The sequence below is a fragment of the Eulemur rufifrons genome, chromosome 2 (genome assembly GCF_041146395.1).
Source record: "Eulemur rufifrons isolate Redbay chromosome 2, OSU_ERuf_1, whole genome shotgun sequence".
NCBI lineage: Eukaryota > Metazoa > Chordata > Mammalia > Primates > Lemuridae > Eulemur > Eulemur rufifrons.
In genome coordinates, this window is record NC_090984.1 from 56,680,731 (window position 1) to 56,699,206 (window position 18,476).

Below are 18,476 nucleotides of genomic sequence, written 5' to 3' on the forward strand. Positions count from 1 at the left end.
CTCTGTCCCATTGGGGATCCAAGAAATTTTGCTGACAAGCAATTCTTATTCTACACTGTAGTCAGATTTCTGATGGTTCCTTATTTTTAAACATCTCTGTTGATAGAAGGGAAACGATTTCATCTACCAGTCCCTAGCACAAAAATGCCAGAAGCATAGCAGTGCTCAGGATGTCACATCAACGGGTGCTTGTCTGATGGATCAGTCCATCTACTATTCTGAGGTAGGGCTGCTGGTCTGTTCTGTCCTTGGTGGCCCTGAGAAAAGGCTCTTTGTACGGATATTGTAGGATTGCAATAAAGTTCTCTGTTACTTTACAGCACACACTTGTGTCCTAAATGAGTTCCTAGTTTCTGAAGCCAAGCAACTAGTTTTTGAGAGATTTGCCTTTCACTTATGTGACTGATTATTTACATAGGAACACCATGGCTTAGACGACAGTATATAAGCACTCACTCTAGGAACAGTGCATTCTGAAGTTCATTGAGCTTCTTCAGGACAGCTATTTTGAATTCTTTGCCTTAAAGGTCACATATCTCCATCACTCCAGGATTGGTCACTGGTACCTTATTTAGTTTGTTTGGTGAGGTCATGTTTTCCTGGATGTTTCTGATGCTTGTGGATATTCATCGATGTCTGAACATTGAAGATTCGGTATTTATTCTCATCTTCACAGTCTGGGCTTGTTCGAACACCTCCTTCTTGAGAAGGCTTTCCAGGCATTCCAAAGGGAATTGAAGGTTATGATCTCGGTCTTTGATCTATGCAGCTGGATCAACTCTGGGGGTGCCCCAAGCCCAGTAATGCTGTGACTGCTGTAGACTCTTGGTGGTACTGCCTTGGTGGGCTTGGGTGACATAGGAGAGAATTCCCTGGATTACCAGGTAAAGTCTCTCACTCTCTTCCCTAACTCTCTCTCCTGAGCTGCTGGAGTTGGGGGAGGGGTGACATGGGCACTCCCTCGTGGCCAACAGTGGCAGGTCACACCTGAAGCCAGCCCAGTCTTAAGCAAAGCCCATGGTGACTGTTGCCTGGCTACCTCTGATGTTTATTCAAAGCCCAAGGGCTCTTTAGTCAGCAGGTGCTGAATCCTGCCAGGACTCGGTCCTTCCTTCAGGGGAGCCTGTTTCTTTCTGGCCCAGGGTGGGTCTAGAGATGCCATCCAACTCAGGGACTTCAAGAGTCTGCTTGGTACTTTATTTTACTGTGGGCGAGCTGGTGCCCAAGTTGCTCCCCAGCACAGCACTGCCAGGGGAGGGGTGGCGGAGGCAATGCAAGACCCTTTTCTGCCCTGTGCCTATCTTTCTTTGATATAATGTTAAAACCAGGTATTATGATGGCTCATCTGATTTTTGGTTCTTCTGAAGGTGCCTGTTTGTGTGGATAGTTGTTGAATTTGGTGTTTGTGCTAAGGGCCAATCTCTGGAGCTTTCTATTTGGCCCTCTTGTTCTGCTCCCTCTGACGAGTGCAGTTGGCCCTTGTGTCTGTGAAGGAAAGTTCTTCCTGTTAAATGTAAATGTTCCCAAAATTGGCTTTTAAATTTCCCTTGAAATGAAAATTTCAATACGTGTACTGAAGACTATATGTCCTGAACACATGTTTTTATATGCACGTAACTTGATGTCTTTTAGTTGCTATTTAATCTCTTTGGTGCTGTCTCCAGGGTTTTAAGCTGAGGTGTGATAGTTTTCTTTGAGGGAAGCTCTAAGCCCTGCTTTATCCAGTGGCCCCAGAGGTATTCCTTCCCCTCCAAGAGCTCTCTGCATCCTCAGCTGTCCTCCAGCCGCCTGCCTCTCACATCCTCCCAAATCCAAGATAATTAGTGCTTTCCCTGCTTTGCTGATTTGTTGGTCCACAATTATGATTTATAAATAGCCCACAAGCAAGAACACCAAACAATTTGAACTTCTGTTTTGGTCTATTCTGCATGGTAATTTTTAATATGATCAGGATACAGATGCGAGCTTGGGGAGACGATAGCTGTGGGAAGGAAGAGAGCAGTTGTCTTTGGCTCCTGTTTGAAACTCTCCCCTTCTCTCTTAGGGGGGAAGGAGGACAGAGGCCTAGGAGCATGGGAGTTTGTATAATAAATTGTGTTTTGGGATCAACCAGAATCATAATGCTAGCGTTTAAAACTTCTTAAAGCTAATGCTAGACTGATATTCTCAAAGCATGAAGTACCTCTCATTTCACTGGGGAAGATGCTCAGGCCCAGAAAAGTTAGACACTTTGCCCAATTAGTCGTTTTTTATTTTAAATAAATTTTATTGTGTATATTTAAAGCATACAACATGATGCTATGGGATATGTACAGGTAGTAAAAATGTCACCATAGTGAGGCCAATTAACATATCCATCATCTCACATAGTTATCCATTTTTTGTTTTTGTGACAAAATCTGCTCACCAAGTCATTCTTTGGGCTTGCTGTGTTGTCTTGTTTTTGGAAGTATTTATATTTTCCCGGAACCTAAGATCAGTTTTAACAAAGACATAGATAAAGAATTTTACTTTTTCTCTTAATGGTTTTACTTTTCTAGTTGATATGTATTTACATCTTAAGAATACTATTAGCTGGAAGATTGTTTTTCCCAAATCGTTTTGAACCAAGCTCACTTTTCTTTCCCATCTACCAAGGGCAGTGGCAGTCTCCACGTGGCCTCCTGTTGTTGCTTGTATGTGCCGGGAAGAAAGGCAAAGTGTTGTGCCCCATGTTTCCTCCCGGGACAGAAAGCCCCTAGGGAAGCAAGGGTCGGGCTTCTGCACAGTGTCCCGGGAGGGCACTGCGGGCTGAAGCAGGTTCTCTTTAACTCTTCTGCAGGCTTCGTGCCCATCTGCTCTCTGGGGCTGTCTCAGATCGGCCGCATGAATCTCGGGACAGACGCCAGTACCTTCAAGTTTTATACCATGTGCGGCCTCCAAGAGGGCTTTGAGCCTTTTGCTGTCAACATGAACCGAGATGTTGCAATGTGGTTCAGCAAGCGCCTCCCGACGTTTGTCAATGTGCCAAGAGATCACCCTCACATAGAGGTAACATTACACGTCGTGGGTGGCCCTGGCAGGGCAGGTGGGCCAAGGCACTAAGGTCCCACTAAGTCTCCTGTCCACGGGCCGCTGCTTACCTAAGTCCCTGTCTTGGACACTTACCTACCACCTCCCTGCCGGCCTCAGAGCCGTAGTTGCAGGCACCTTCATCGGGGCAGCTCAGTGGCATCTTGCAAGAGACAGTCAACCTTGCAGGCTGATCGCCAGCCTCGGGGCCACTGCATTTTCTCCAGATATGCCTGCACTGGTAATGTCATAGTCATGCAGTGTCCAGAGACCTTAAACATTGCTTTTTAAAAAAAATTTCAATACCTCTACTCAAGACTAGATGTCCTGAACACATGTTTTTATATGCACATGACTTGATGTCATTTAGTGGCTGCTTATTTTCTCTTTGGTGCGTCTCCAGGATTTTAAGCTGAGGTGTGGGATTATGATACTCCCACCTCCTGGGGGGCAGAGAGGAGCCCAGGATTATAAGGAGCATCCTCTGGGTTTTGGTTCTGCGTCTGCTTGCCTCTTTCCGGCAAGCTGACCAGGGTTTTCCGTGGTGGGTGATGAGGGCGGGAGACTGTTGATAGCCAAACGGACCAGCTCCGTGGCAGCATTGGTGAGGGCAGGGTCAAGGAACTGTAAGTTCCGTCACTTACCCTCCAGTCTGAATTCAAGCATCACTCTAATCCCCCACGTCCCCCTCAGTCATAAATAGTAGAGACTCTTATTTCTCTGATTCCTCCCTGACCATTACCTTAGAAAGGTGGCTCATTAACTTTTGGAGATCATGAACCCCTTTGCCAAACTGATAGAATCTAGAGGCCCTCTGCTTAGAAAAATATACAAACCACACATAAATATTTAAGCACTCTCATAGACCCCAGAGCAAGAACTGTTCTCTAGAGAACAGTTATAAGAAAATTATTATTATAAGTATCAGTTTACTGTATCCTCTGTAGCAACCCCTCTCACACACATTTTAAAAATCCAGTTTTGATCTTTCCTTTCCCACCTCCTCCCCCTGCAATGCTTGTGCCCAGGAACTGCAAATTTCCCCGGTATTTGGAGGAGGCTTCAGGAGCCTCAGGCTGTGACTGTGGCAGAGAAGGGTACTGGGCTGGGTCCCTCCTCAGGAGCTTTGGGCTTACTGGTGTCTTTTCCCTTAGATGTTCTGCTCCAATGACAGGCAAAATCTTGGGAATATTCTCTGCTTTAACCATTTGCCCCTGACCTAAAAGATCATCAGCCTCTGCAGATACTACACTGCATCTCCCAGATGCCACACCTCCCTCTCTGGCGTTTGTTCTCCACCCCTGGCCTTGCAGAGAACCCAATGGGCTTGTCTTTAAATCTCTAATTTCTCCAGCCAGGAGCAGATCTTTGTTTTCTGTAGGACAAGGTCCAAGTAATGATGAGAGTCACAGTTTGGCTGTCACTGGAGAAAGCTCAGTCTCACAGTTCTCAGAATGCCTTGCCATATACGGTGCATGTCAATGAGGGAAGAAGGGCCAGGGTCAAGGTCAGGCCCTCCAGTGTGTCAGCGCAAGGACTTGTCATGTTTCCAGGTCATGAGGATTGATGGCACCATGGACAGCCCGCCTTGCCTCAAGGTGACCCACAAGACGTTTGGCACACAGAACAGCAACGCGGACATGATCTATTGCCGTCTAAGCATGCCTGTCGAGTGCCACTCCTCCTTCAGCCACAGCCCCTGTCTGGACAGTGAAGCTTTCCAGAAGAGGTGAGGGCGAGGCCTCTGCTTCTCACAGGTGCTTGCTGTGTCTGCTGTAAAGTTGGCTTTCTGCTTGTTTTTCACTCTACTTTGGCACAAGAACTCTGGGGATAGGGTTCTCTCTGCTTTCAGTTAGGTAAAGAAATGAGGATGTGTGTGCACACGTGTGCATGCAGGTGCACTTGTGTGTTTGTGCAACGCATAATTAAGAAACCAATCACACTAAACAGACTCAGATCTCCAGGAAAAGTTTCTGCTCTTTTTGCACGAAGTCCGTAGCTTCCTTGCCGCCCACAACTCCTGTGTTTGGGGAGTAAAAGGAATGTGAGTGCATGAGAGGGGGCAATTGTTGTTGCTTTTGTGTGAAATTAGGAGTTTCTGCAGGCAGGTACTGCATTCTTTGTGTAACTATGGGCATTGTCCGACCCTGCAGCTGTGTAACTCATGAGTAATGCGGCTTCTTCCTTCTTGATACGGAATATATTCCCTGCTGTCTTTCTTTGCTCTGATGTCTATTTTTAATCATTCATGTATGTTTGCCATCTGGAGCCGTCTTGTTCAGGTTTTCTCTAGAGTTCACTATCTACCAAGCTTTTAAACAAGCACAGCTGCTTGAGAGAATAGGCTCACCCATGCAGAGGTATCCCTGGCGGTATTACTGCAATCTCCCCGTCTCCCCTCTCAGCTCTAACTTAGCATCTGGGCTGAGGGACACGAGCTGGAAGTCACAGCCCTGCCTCATGGTAGCAGCTTACAAATGAACAAGTCCTGAGAATGGTTGCAGTCACTGGTGTTTAGGAAATAGCCAGTTTCCTAGACTTGCCTTGATCATTAAAGGTAGAACTGATCATTGCCTGTCAGAACTGTGGGATTCTCTATACAGCTGAGTAACTAAAACGTGGATTATCTCCCCCCCAGGAAACAGATGCAAGAAATACTCTCTCATACAACAACAGTAAGTAAATGTGCTCAATTACGGTTTGAATTATTTCATTATTTGTTGTGCCTGGTAATATGTCCCTTACAGCAAAGATGTGTCTAGAGATCTTCTTTAATTGCCGATTACTCTGTCTTTTAATATCCATCTTGATGCTGCCAGAATACGTCCGTGGCATTTCTCTAATGGGAGAAAGAAAAATGGTTATTCACTGCAAAGCAGAAGCCCTACCTGGAGCTCCTAATTGGGCATCACTGTATACTTGTTGCCCATTTGCCATCAGGGACCCGACACTGCCTTTCTGATTGAAATGAGCAGCAGTTGGAGAGCTCTCAATTAGATCTTTTTGTTTGCTCTTTTGTGTAAACTTCCATGAGTCAGCTTCCCCATGTCTCTGTGCGGTGCCAGGAGTAACGTTGAAAGCGATCAAATGAGGAGAAGGAGCAGGAAGCTAGTCCAGAAGATGGGAGCTACTTTTGTCCCCCTTTCCGTAGCTGGACAGTAGCCAGAAGGCAGCACTTCCTAATTTCTTTCTTTCTCTCATTCTTCTTTAGCACCTGGCAGAAATCATGTCTATGGACAAAATGTATATCAACCCTTCTGTAAAGTTATCCTACAATCCTGAGCTCATAGGGTAACCATCATCAGGAGTAAGATTCTTACTGTGGTGAATCCCGCACTTAGTATGTGCGGGACACTGTGCTTGGCACGTTCTGTCACCTTCTTAGTTCATCTCCATTTAATTCATTTAAAATTGGTTTAATCAGCACCCCCTTGTGATGGTCAGTATTATGCACAGAGAAGGGCAAATGACTTGTCCGAGGTCACACGATGAATACCTGGCAGTGCCAAGATTCAAGCTCAGGTTTGTCTAGGTGACCCTTTTTTTCCCATTCAGGAAAATTTGACAGCCTACCAATAAGAGCTACTGCATTACGGATAAATCTGCTTAGTTTTGTGAAGAAAATGATGAGGCAGTCACCTTCCTTCATGCTGCAGCTATTATCGCAACAGTTGAGAATTGCATGACCCCTGCGAGAACTGCTGCCCTTCTCAGCCCTGCCTGGGGTTGGGTGTGACGGCCACACACAGCACATTTGGTCACAACATGGGATTTTCCTTTTGCAACTGCTTTCAACACTTTCCCCAAAAAAGCCTCAGACCCCTGTAGAAGTAGAAAGTCACAGGAGTGCCCTGACCCCTGACTATTCCCTCTCGGAGGGTGAGGACTGTGTCCGGCTCTCCCTGCAGCCCAGGTTGGCCTGGCACCCAGGAAGGGGCCAGGGTTCTGTTTCTGTGCTGGCCGTTCTGAGCAGCTGCTGCTGACTCCATGGCCGGCATCTTCTGAGCAAAGGGTGGTAGATTAAGCGCTTGCTTCTCCAGGTGCTAAAGCAAAACAGAAAAGGAAAAATTAGGAAGCCAAAGTCTCTATTCAGCCTTTCTTCCGGGTCTAGAGTGTGGTCTCCTTATACAGCAGTGTGTGCTTTTGCAAAATAAGGGCCAGGGGGGCCCCTGTGCTGTTTCTGCCTCTCGAGCCCCCTTCTCCCCGCATGGGGGCCACTGACCCCTCTGTGGTCTCTCCACAGCAGTGCTACTACGCTGTCCGCATCTTTGCCGGACAGGACCCCTCCTGCGTCTGGGTCGGATGGGTGACTCCAGACTATCACTTGTACAGTGAAAAATTTGACCTGAATAAAAACTGCACGGTGACTGTCACCCTGGGGGATGAAAGAGGCCGGGTCCACGAAAGGTAAGGGGCTCCCACGAGGCAAGTCGTCTTCACTCCCTCCCCTACCCCACTCCCAAAGAAGTAAACATCCCAGCCTCTCTTAAAAGGGGAAAATGAGGCACAGGCTTGAAATCCTTAAGTAAAATGGGCTGGGGGTGTACTACAACAGTGGGAAAGAGTGCTAGTGGGTAGAAGATAATTTCATCACACATATAAATTGTGACCCAGGGATGGGAAAGCTAGACAGATGCTGGGAGTCTGTGGTCCCTCTCAGAGTTATTTCCATGATCTCTGGACAAGCCCCAATTTCTGCAATATCAGAACAAGGCAGAGAAAGTCCCTGCGTGCTTGAGAGATGTTGGTTCAGAAGAAATAAAAAGATGGAACACATTGCACAGCAGCTGATAAACTCAGAACTCCTCATGCTGAGAGTTTGTAATGGCTGAAAACATAAGAAATATCAAAGAGACATGGAAAAATCATGAATAAAAACCACTGACTAGAAATTAGGGATCTTAGGGAAACGTTTCAGGCACACCTCACCCTGGTCTGCTGGTACTATCTCCAGTGAAGGCATCCTTGGCCACATGTGCCCCAGAGGTGACTCAGGAGACCAGGACATGTGATTTCCATTTATGTTTCCCACCTACCTGTGGGTAGGAGCATCTTTTCCCTACACAGCTGTGTATAGAGATGTAATAAGGTGTTTCTCAAGCTGGCCTTTGCTCTCCACAAAGACAAGACCATCTTGCAGTTGCAATTTAGAGACTCCTGTCTCACCAAAGTCTCGTGGCCAGAGGTGAGCCATAGTTGTGCTGTGAGGGACCAGTGTAGGCAGGGAGTTAAGAGCACAGGCTCTGGAAGCAAACTGCCTGGGTTTCCAGGACTTACTACGAGTGTGACCTCGGACCCCTCACTTAACCTCCCTGGGCTTTGATCTCCTCATCTATGAGATGAGAATAGTAGTTCCAATCTCATAGAGTACTGTGAGGATTAAATGAGTTAATTCATAGAAAAATGCTTAGGAGAGTGTCTCAACTCAAGCACTTAATAAATATTAACTATTATTATTATTGCCATCATTTAACGTCTGTCATGTTATGAGAGCCAGAACAGATGCTGTAAGCAACATTGGGTTTAGATTGGAAAGGAAAATATGTGAAAGCAATTGGCCAATCTGGGCTTTGTTCTTCAGCCATGAGAAGAAAAGACAGAAATGTCTATCTCATTTGGGTTGTTTTTTTAATTTTATTTTATTTTTACTCAAGCCTTTTCCCAGAAGAATCATTTGGGTTTATTGCTCCAGTTTGCTGGTTCTGCCCCACCAGGCAGATTACTTGATTTATCTGAGCCTCAGTGACAGTGTTTATTGTGAAAATTAACTGACGTGTTAGCACCTAGGACAAGACCTGGTATATGGTAGGCACCCAGTAATTCTTAGTTCTTCATGCCACATGATAAGAAATAAATACAAAATCGATTTTCAGATGTCTTAGGGCATTTTGAATTTGTGCCCTTTAAAATATGACCAGAGCCTGCTACTTCACATTCCCACAGCTTCAAAACATTATTAATTGAATTATGTATTAGTCATCCTTGTAGTTAGTACTTTAATCGCTAAAAAGCAGTACTAACATGGCTGCAATTAAACCTTTGTGGTAATCTCACAATGCTATGACTCTGTAAGAGGCAGTTTGCACCGGCCCCTGCCTGAGGATATTCATACTGAGTAAGCAGCCCCGTGGTTGCCCCCGAGGAGAGGAGAGGAGGTGAATGTACACTTACAAGGGGATTTCCACTCACAGGGGACAGTGACAGACTCCTAGAGCCAGAAGGAACCTTGGAGAATCCTAATGGAACCCTTGGCCTTCCAAATGAGAGCACAGTCCAGAGAAGTAAAGTGACTCTGAGAGTCTACACAGTCCATTCCAGGATCTCTCCCCACTTTCCCTGCCCCTGGAGTGGCCTTGTCCTCCACACACCTGAGACTTTGACAGGAAACCAAGCTGAGTCACATCAGATTGACCTTAGGATGTTTAAAGGGGCTGCTTTTGCAGGAAGTATAGAGTCACGCTCTCATTGAACTTGAGGACAATCACACCATGTTACTTGAAGGGACCAGGCCCCTCAGAGGATGAGCTTGGTGGGAGACAGTCAGCTGCCTCTTGCCCACCTCCCATTGTGAGGGGCTCTGGGATTCATTCACTTCTGCCACTGTGTCTCCTCTCCTCAGCCCACCCAGGGTGTGAAATCCTGCAGTTAGGGAATCGGGCTTCGGAGCCTTAAAGGCTTTGGGGTTATTACAGTTTGCTTTTAAGTGTAAATGACCATAATGGAGTTCTACATTCTGAGGTTTGGTGGACAGATAGCTGAGAAAGACACCTAAGTTGATGATTAGCCACTAGTGCAGGAGCCAGAACTATTAGTGCTGGGGAGGCAGGGGAGTGTAGACCAGGGAGGTGGCAGGGCATCAGAGACAAATGATCCCTACTTTGTAAGCCTGCCCAGGCCTGCCATCCTAAGGAATGTGGGCCTGAGTTTTTAAGTATTTGATCACCTTTTTCCCTAAATACCAGACTGGGACTCTGAACCCGGATTCTTGTTTCTGCCTCTTATTCCAGATCCCTATATAAGTTTGCCTAAGGCAATAACCTCTCTGTGCCTCAGTTTCCCGTCTCTAAGGTGGGAATACTACCGTCCCCATTATCTGTTTCACAAAGGTGACTAACATTGAGTCAGGACACAGTTACAGAGCACTGTGCTCTTTGGAAAGAAGTGACCTCATAGGTTGCCACATCCCTACGCGGAGTGGCTCATGCTGAGTAAATTGGGTTGAAGCTGAATAAATTGATATAAGAAAAAAAAATATTTGGGGCTGATTAGAAAGCTTCAGAAGAAGGTTTCTGCGACATTTCATTCCTGAGTCTTGATCACAAGCTGCCCCCGTCCAGATTCTGTGCCTTTTCCTCTCTCTCTGTGGCTCCTAGTGTGAAACGCAGCAACTGCTACATGGTCTGGGGTGGGGACATTGTGGCCAGTTCCCAAAGATCCAGTCGGAGCAACGTGGACCTGGAGATCGGCTGTCTTGTGGATCTGGCGATGGGCATGTTGTCCTTCTCAGCCAATGGGAAAGAACTCGGCACCTGCTACCAGGTAGGGGCGGCTTCGGGGGCCAAGGCAGTGGTGTCCCAGGCCTGGTATTTAGTACTGTGTTCCTGTTTTTCTCCATATTCATATTCGGCATCCCTGCCACACTGTGTTGAGCAGATGAGCCCAGGTGGTCCAAGAGTTGGTTAGGACAAAGAATAAACAAAGTGTCTTTATTTTGTACAGAGAAAGAAAGGGGGGTGGGAATCATATTTATTGGTTGTTCAGATATGCTGGTCATCTTTCCAGAAGATGAAAAGGCTTTTCCTTGGTGCTGAGCTGTAAAAGGTTATTCATTTCATAAACGTCTATCCCTGTGCAGCCTGTATGATACCTGCACAGTATAAGATGCAAATTTTAAAAGGTGAGCAAAAATACTTCTCACTTTAAGAAACTTCTATATTTGAAATAGAAATCTATGAAAACTGATTAATTTGCCAGGTATTATTCTCTTTGCAAAAACGTTATTCGCATTCCCTGTGACTACCTCACAGGGTCCTTTGAGAATGCGTTTATATAAATAACGTGTTTCCTTATTTCATGGACTGTGAACTTCCACAGAGCTACTCAGGAAAACCATCAGGCATATATTAATGCATGTAGGTTTACCTGTCATCAGCCACAAGAAGCCTGATCACCTTCATCCTTGATGGCCAGGTGAGCTTGGCCACGTTGCATCCTCCTCTTGAAGTTTCACCATGAATGTTAGCACTCTAAAAAACTTGGAGAAATACTTCAGAAAGAAACCTGTCTAACCAAGCATTTCTCAGATTATTTGACAAAGAAAAGCACTTTTATAACTTTAACAATTAGTAATATTCTGTGAATCTTGAGCGCCACAGACCATGCTGAAATGTAAAGTTAAGGAGTTCAATTTCTCTATAATAAACCTTTTTGATGCTGCAAGGGTAGAACAGAGAATCACATGTACATGTTGACAGAGTGTTATATGAATTCAGAGAAGGAAGAGCTTGCTCCCATCAGGAGTGGTCAGGAAAATGTTCATTAAGGAGAAATCTTGATTTTCAAGAAAAACAAAAGGATTTTTTTCAGGAAAAGAGAGTGGAATGTTCTAGGTTGAATTAATGGCACAAGAAGTGTTGTGGAGATAGGGAGCATACAGTGTGTTTGAGGATCAATGAATGGGATAGCATGGGGTTCTTATGGTTAGTGGTGAGAAATTTATCTAGAATGATAAAGAAGTATAAATAGGAAATGGGGAGGCATTGAAGGTTTCTGAGCAGGAGAGTGACATTCAGTGTTTAAAACATCCAAGAGTCTTCCACGGTCACCAGCAGATTAAAAACCTCCTGCTACTATGTAAATGGGTAAAACCCCTGACTGGTCAGCCACCCCGGGTTACAGCATCCAGGCTGCAAAGCCTTTGGCAGTGGTTGCCTGGCCTGCAGCTGGAGAGATGGAGTCAGGTGCGGAGCAGACAGAACAGCCGCCTCAATTCTGAAATGTTCATTGACCAAGAACAGCTGGACCAAACGCCTCCTGGAGTCTGGGAACAGCCTGCTGGCTTAGAGGCAGCTACCCTTCTCTGCTGTGCATGACGCTCTCTGTCCCGTCCCCCTCCTGGGAGAAAGTGGAGCCATCAACGCCACTTGGCAGGCTGGGTCCTGCAGCTGGAGCCCCACCAGCCATTTCCAGACAGAGGCGTTTGTGAAGCCAGGCTTTGAGCAGAAAGTAAAGTGGTATTCTTCCAGCACTTTCTCATGATTCCACCTCCCCCACTCCAAGTCCCCTGAGAAATGTTTTATATACATTCTGTCCTTCAGAATCCATTAGCTTTTTCTCATTAACTTTTGAAATGAGTTTAACTGAAGGGTCCTCCCTGAGCTGCAGAGAACTCTAAAGCATCTAATAACTTTTAAGGCTAGCTGGTCTTTGGAAGTATAAAAAAAAATGATTAATTTTTTAAAAAATGGCATTTGCTGCAGCAGTGACTTTCCTGCCTCAAGGAAAGGCCCGTGATGTTGAGATGTTACAACCAAGAGGAGGACATTGTGGCAGTTTTATCCCACCTCACAGTCGTTCCTGGGTGACATTGGGCTGGTCAGTTGTCGTCTTTGAGCTGGGTTCTGGCACCCAATCCTGCTCCTTTCTCCACTCCATAGATCCCGATGAGTCTGCTTGCCAATCCCAGGCCTGACTCCTGCCCTGGGGCAGGTTGCTGCAAATGCGAGAGTGTCAGGGCTCTGTCCAGGGACCCGCGGGAGGCTCACCCCGAGCCAGCCCCCTTCTCGTTCCAGACAAGACAGTAAGAGGTCCAGCCATGCATCTGGTCCCCGGCAGTGGAATCATTGTTATTCTGCAGTTGTAGCCATTTTCATTTTTCAATTATCTCAAGAAGAACAGCCCGGCAATGTTTATACACCAGCCTTCGATTCAGAAAGGACCAGTAACCAAAATAATGAGAGAAGGATTCTCTCAAACAATGTTTCTAGACCTCCCCATTAAATAGTGCTATGCAATTTGAACACTTTTTTTCTGTCCCACTTAATGTAATCAGTGGAGAAATGAGAAATAAAATGTACATTCAAGAGCTACTCCTCAGCGATTGCCACTCCAGCCACACCGCTCCGAGGACAGAGCCAGCTGTGAAACTCGGATTTACGAGAGGGGATAGCTTTCAATTCAGCCCAGTTCCTATGCCCTGACCTTCACACATGATTAGAAATAGAATGGCTGTTATTGCAAGGACAGAATAGATCAGCCAGCGGTCAAAGGTACTTTAAATACCAAAGGGAAAAAGTCGGTGGCGCATCAGGACAGCTCTGCGTCTGGGCTGGCTGCTCATTCTGTTAGACTGTAAGCTCCTCCTGCGGAAGGTAAGCTCCCTGAGGGCAGAGCCCTCTCAGGTTCGTCAGTCGCTGCCTCCCCCATGCACGGAACAGTACCCGGCACCTAGCAGGTGCTCACTAAGTATGTGTCGTCAGACTGACTTACTTGGCTGGGAAATCACTTATATTTGTTTTTTATTGCTGCCTAGCACATTACCACAAAATTAGCAGCTTAAAACAACTTATGTTTATTATCTCACAGTTCTGCAGCTTGACTGGGTGCTCAGGTTCTCACAAGGCCAAAATCAGGGTATCCACTGGACTGAGCTGGGCTCTTAGTTGGAGGCTCTGGGAAGAATCCATTTCTGAGCTCATGCGAGTTGTTGGCAATATCTAGTTCTTTGAGATTGTGGGTCTTAGGCTCTGAGGCCCCGCTTCCTTGCTGGCAGCCAGCCAGGACCACTCTCAGCTTGCAGAGGGTACCCACCTTCCTTTTCATGTGGCCCCTCCACTTCAAAGCCAACGTGGGCACACCCAGTTGTTTTTCTCAGGCTTCAGAGCTCTCTGATTTTCCCTTTTGCCCCAAGCAGGAAAACTCCTGCTTTTAAAGAACTCATGCAATTAGAAAAGGCCCACGGGTCTCCCTATCTTAAGGTCAGCTAGTTAGTAGCCTTACTTTTGTCTACAGAATACCTTTTGCCATGTAATAGAATGTGATCACAGGAGTAACATGGGGCCCTGAGGGCCTTCTAGAATTCTGCTTGCCACACCACCAATTGCTGTTTTTATCCTCATGTACACCCTCCTGAGCCCACACTTGAGTTTTCTTCTTATTTTAGCGATTGTAGAGAAATTTCCATTGTTCATAATGGTGGGAGTATACTCTATGTGATGGAAATAAACCTATCCCGGAGCATCCTAAATGCTTTCAAAGCACCTACTCTGTGCAGGGAGGTCTAGACCGAGTTTGGCTGGCAAGCTTATAAAGTTTGTAGGAGCCAGTTCTGACGGTCCTATGTACTGGTGTGATTTTGTTCAGCATAGGAAGCCTTTGGCTGAATGCATTTCTCTCTCCCAATAGCGCAGACTCATGGGCTTCCTGCTGATCCAGAGCTCTGCTTCCTTAAGGCTGCAATGACTTGAGGGCTGCAGGTTGTTCTAGATGTCACATATTGGATATGTGAGAAATCTTGGGGCCAGCCCAGGTACAGTTCCTGCCTTGTTGCCAAAGTCAGAACAACATCAAATCAGAATTTCCTATTTGTGTCTCTCACTGCTATAAACCCAGAGTCTGGCCCAAAGCAGGTATATAACAGCTACTAAATAATTATTGGTTGAACGTCCTTTTACAAAGCTTATTTCAGGCATAGCCGGGCAATTCTGGCAGTCCACCCCTATATTTTGGTTATACTGGCATTTATCTCTTCATATCATCCATGAGTATTTGAAACATCTGGTACAAACCAAATGCTTTTACCTGAAATATGAGCCCACTGTCACGTACTAGAACGACCATGTAGAGGGAGAAAGTCTGGGGTTTCACTAATCTGGCCTGTTTCATCATAAGAAAATGATAGTACTGAATCATACAAGCTTCTAAGTCACTTACAGCCATAAAAATGTGTTTTTTATGTTTTTTATAAATCTCATGTCTAAATTCATTGAGGAAGTTCATTTTTTAAGGAAAGCCTAAACAAATACTCTGACAAAAGGAAAACTCCCTGTATTTATTTTCTTATTGCCACATAAAAATTACCGCAAATTTCGGTACTTACAATAACATACATTCATCATCCCACAGTTTCTGTGGGTCAGGAGTCTGGGCACAAGGTAACAGGGGTCACAAGGCTGCAGTCAAGGTGTCAGCAAGGTCGCATTCTTCTCTGGAGCTGAGGATCGTCGTCTGAGCTCCCATCGTTGTTGGCAGAGTTCAGTCGCTTGCATTTGTAGAACGCATGACCCATTTTCATGCTGGCTGCAGCCAGGGGCCACCCTCAGTCTCTCCAGTCCCCTGCCCCCTGAGTCACTCGTCACGAGGCCCTCTCACAGGCACAGCGCAGCAGCTTACTTCTCCAAGATCAGCTGGAGAGTCTTCCTCTCCTGTCCACTGAGATAGAGTTTTATGTCCTGTGACCTAATCAAGGGAACGACAGGCCCTTCACTTTTGCCATATTCTGTTTGCTAAAAACAAGACACCGGTTCTAGGGCAGGAGATTATATAATACAGTCACCTTAGGGATATGTCCAACACACCCACCATCCCCTTGTTTGTAAGTGGGGAGAGTTGCAAGAATTTCCTAGTGTCTGCCTTTGCTTCAAAGCAAAGGGCTTCAGTTGGTGGAATTAAAGTCTCACTGTGTGATTATATTTAAGTCTTCTTCTGTGGTCCGTGGTGACTTTCCCTTGGAAACTGCCCTGGCTATGCCTGAAATAAGGTTTATAAATAAGCTTTGTAGTACAGAACCCAGAGGCTGCTCCGAGTCTGCTCCTCCATCAAAGTGAGCAAATAGTATGTAGAGCTCCTGATGTCATAAGTCAATAAATCCACGCATCTCATCTAAGCAGCAGCTGGAGGACAATCACTGAATCCCAAACACTTTAAGGACTAGAATTGTAAAGCATGAGAAAGGGTAGAGAGAAGTCCAGAGGAAGCCAGGGAGGAGGAGAGGTTTGAGGAGTGGACAGGCTCTAGAGACAGCCTCTCTCTGTTTTTCCAGCGAAGTCCCTTGGCCTGTAGAACAGCAGTTCTCAGCCGAGGTTTTTGCCCCCCATGGGACATTTGGCCGTGTCAGGAACCTGGCTGGTTGCGGTGACTGTGGTGGGGGTGGAGAGTGCTGCTGACGTGCGGTGGGCAGGGGGCAGGGATGCCACTCGATATCCTGTGGCGCATGGGACAGCTCCTACAACAAAATCTACTCAGCCCAACCTGTAGGGAGTGCCAGATTGAGAAACCCTGCCGCAGGATATCCCCGGGCTCGCTTGACCAGTGTTGATTTGCCCGCAGATATAATCCTGAATCACCACCCCACCCCTGGTTGTCCTCTCCCCTGGGCAGGCGTGGTAAATGACAAGGCTGTCCCTGAGCGGATGTCTCCAGGCTCTGTGAAGAGCAAGGTCACCACATTGCACAGTGACCAAGGTCAGATACTGCCTTTGGTGGCAAGTTAGTTCATCCCCTGTGACCTCCTGAGCACTGGAGAGACTACTAGCTATATGTACCTAAGAGAAAGAGAGAAAGGACCTGAGATTGTTCAGCCCCAAGATGAGAGAATGTTTACCGTGGGGAGGCCATGACAATCTCCACTAATAGGTACCAGGTCTCAGAATTTCTGAGCATTGAAGAGTGACCAGCCAGCTGGCTGCCCTTTCAGCTGGGACTAGAATGAGGGCGTTGACTAAAGCACCGATGGCTTATCAAGCTGTGATGTTACAGCCCTGGGCAAACTTCTCCATTTGTTTTGGTTTCCAGGTGGAGCCCAATACCAAAGTATTCCCAGCAGTCTTCCTGCAGCCTACAAGTACTTCTTTGTTTCAGTTTGAACTGGGAAAGCTGAAGGTATTTATCTGTCCCCTCATCTAATGGCCATGACAAGAGGGGGCAGCACTGACCATGAGAGGAAAAATTCCCAGACCTCAGAAGATGAGAGAAGCCCTCTTGCTTCTCGTATGCCCCCCACCCACAGGCCCCTACGCTTGCCTGTGACATTGAGATGACAGAACATGCATTCTTATCTTCCCCTTTTCCTACCCTTTCAGGTGCTAAAAGAATTAATGCTCATATAACCCATTATTCAAAGTCCTAATTAATGCTGGTAAAGCCCTTAGTGGTCCCCTCAATACATTTGTCTCTCTTTAATTTACTCTAACCATATTGGTTACCATGGGCTATGCACCCAGCCACTGGGAATCTCCATGTCACCTGTGTGTGTTCTCCTCTAATGCTTTCCACCTTGTCCCAGAATGCGATGCCCCTGTCGGGGGCCATATTCAAGAGTGAAGAGAAGAACCCCGTCCCGCAGTGTCCGCCTCGGCTGGACGTGCAGACCATCCAGCCCGTGCTCTGGAGCCGCATGCCCAACAGCTTCCTGAAGGTGGAGACCGAGCGGGTGAGCGAGCGCCACGGCTGGGTGGTGCAGTGCCTGGAGCCCCTGCAGATGATGGCGCTCCACATCCCCGAGGAGAACAGGTACCGGAGCCCGCTGGGGAGTGGGCAGGCCTGGGAGCAGGGCCAGGTGAGGCCAGCAGGGAACTGGGAGCACTCTCACTGGGTCCCGCTCAGCCTGGGGTGGCCCCCGATTTCCCCAATGCCCCAATTTCTGTTCTTTCCCTTTCCCACTTTCACTATTCACTCAGAAACAACAGGAAATGCACTGCAGTGTGCCTGCCACAGGGCCTTTGTCGTAGCTTCTGGTGTCTGGGATCAGGGAATATTTCCATGCCTTTAATTAAAAACCAAGGGTGACCCTGAAATATGCATTATTCATGACAAGAAGGGGAAGAATGAGGCACACCTAGCTTGACTTAGAGAACCAAGAATTAGGCTCCTGGTCTCCCCTTGTAAAGGGTTACTCTTGAATTATGGCCTGGGTTCAATCCTAGGGATACCACATTCTGGCTGTGTGGCCTTGGATGAGTCACTTGTACACTCTGAACCTCAGTCTCCTCATTATGCAGTGAGAGAAATGCCCACGCATAGGGTTTCTGGTGGGACAAATGAGATGGAACAGATGAAATCTAGTATGTACAGTTTCTGTACATAGTAAAAATTAAGTAACTCATTGTTGTGGTTATTACTATCCCTTGATCCCTTTGACTAAAAAAGTGGGTAATGAGAAGAAGGTGGAGGTGTTTGATACCTGCATAGCTCCCAGCTAGGTGTCCCATTGGATCCCGGCAGCAGCAGGACAGGCTAGGGCAGGGCAGGAGCAGAAAAGACCAGAAGCTCAACCAAGTAAGCCAGTTCCAAAAGGCCCTCAGATCCATCATGAGGAGTGAAACAAAATGGAAAATGTAAACAGAGATCAGAGATCAGAGCCCAAGCCTGGACCCACACCAACAAGGGAGTGACACACAAATAGACCTCTAAAGTCAGGGAGGAAAAAG

The 18,476-nt window shown here is 46.7% G+C and overlaps 1 protein-coding gene across 1 annotated transcript in view; it reads left to right on the forward strand.

The window, feature by feature from the left end:
- RYR3 (ryanodine receptor 3) overlaps window positions 1-18,476 on the forward strand; it is a 342,229-nt gene that overhangs the window by 155,514 nt on the left and 168,239 nt on the right. Inside the window, 7 exon segments of the mRNA XM_069492266.1 lie at window positions 2,822-3,030; window positions 4,605-4,780; window positions 5,690-5,726; window positions 7,295-7,458; window positions 10,425-10,590; window positions 16,843-16,929; window positions 17,333-17,559. Of these exon segments, the coding sequence (XP_069348367.1) occupies window positions 2,822-3,030; window positions 4,605-4,780; window positions 5,690-5,726; window positions 7,295-7,458; window positions 10,425-10,590; window positions 16,843-16,929; window positions 17,333-17,559 (1,066 nt within the window).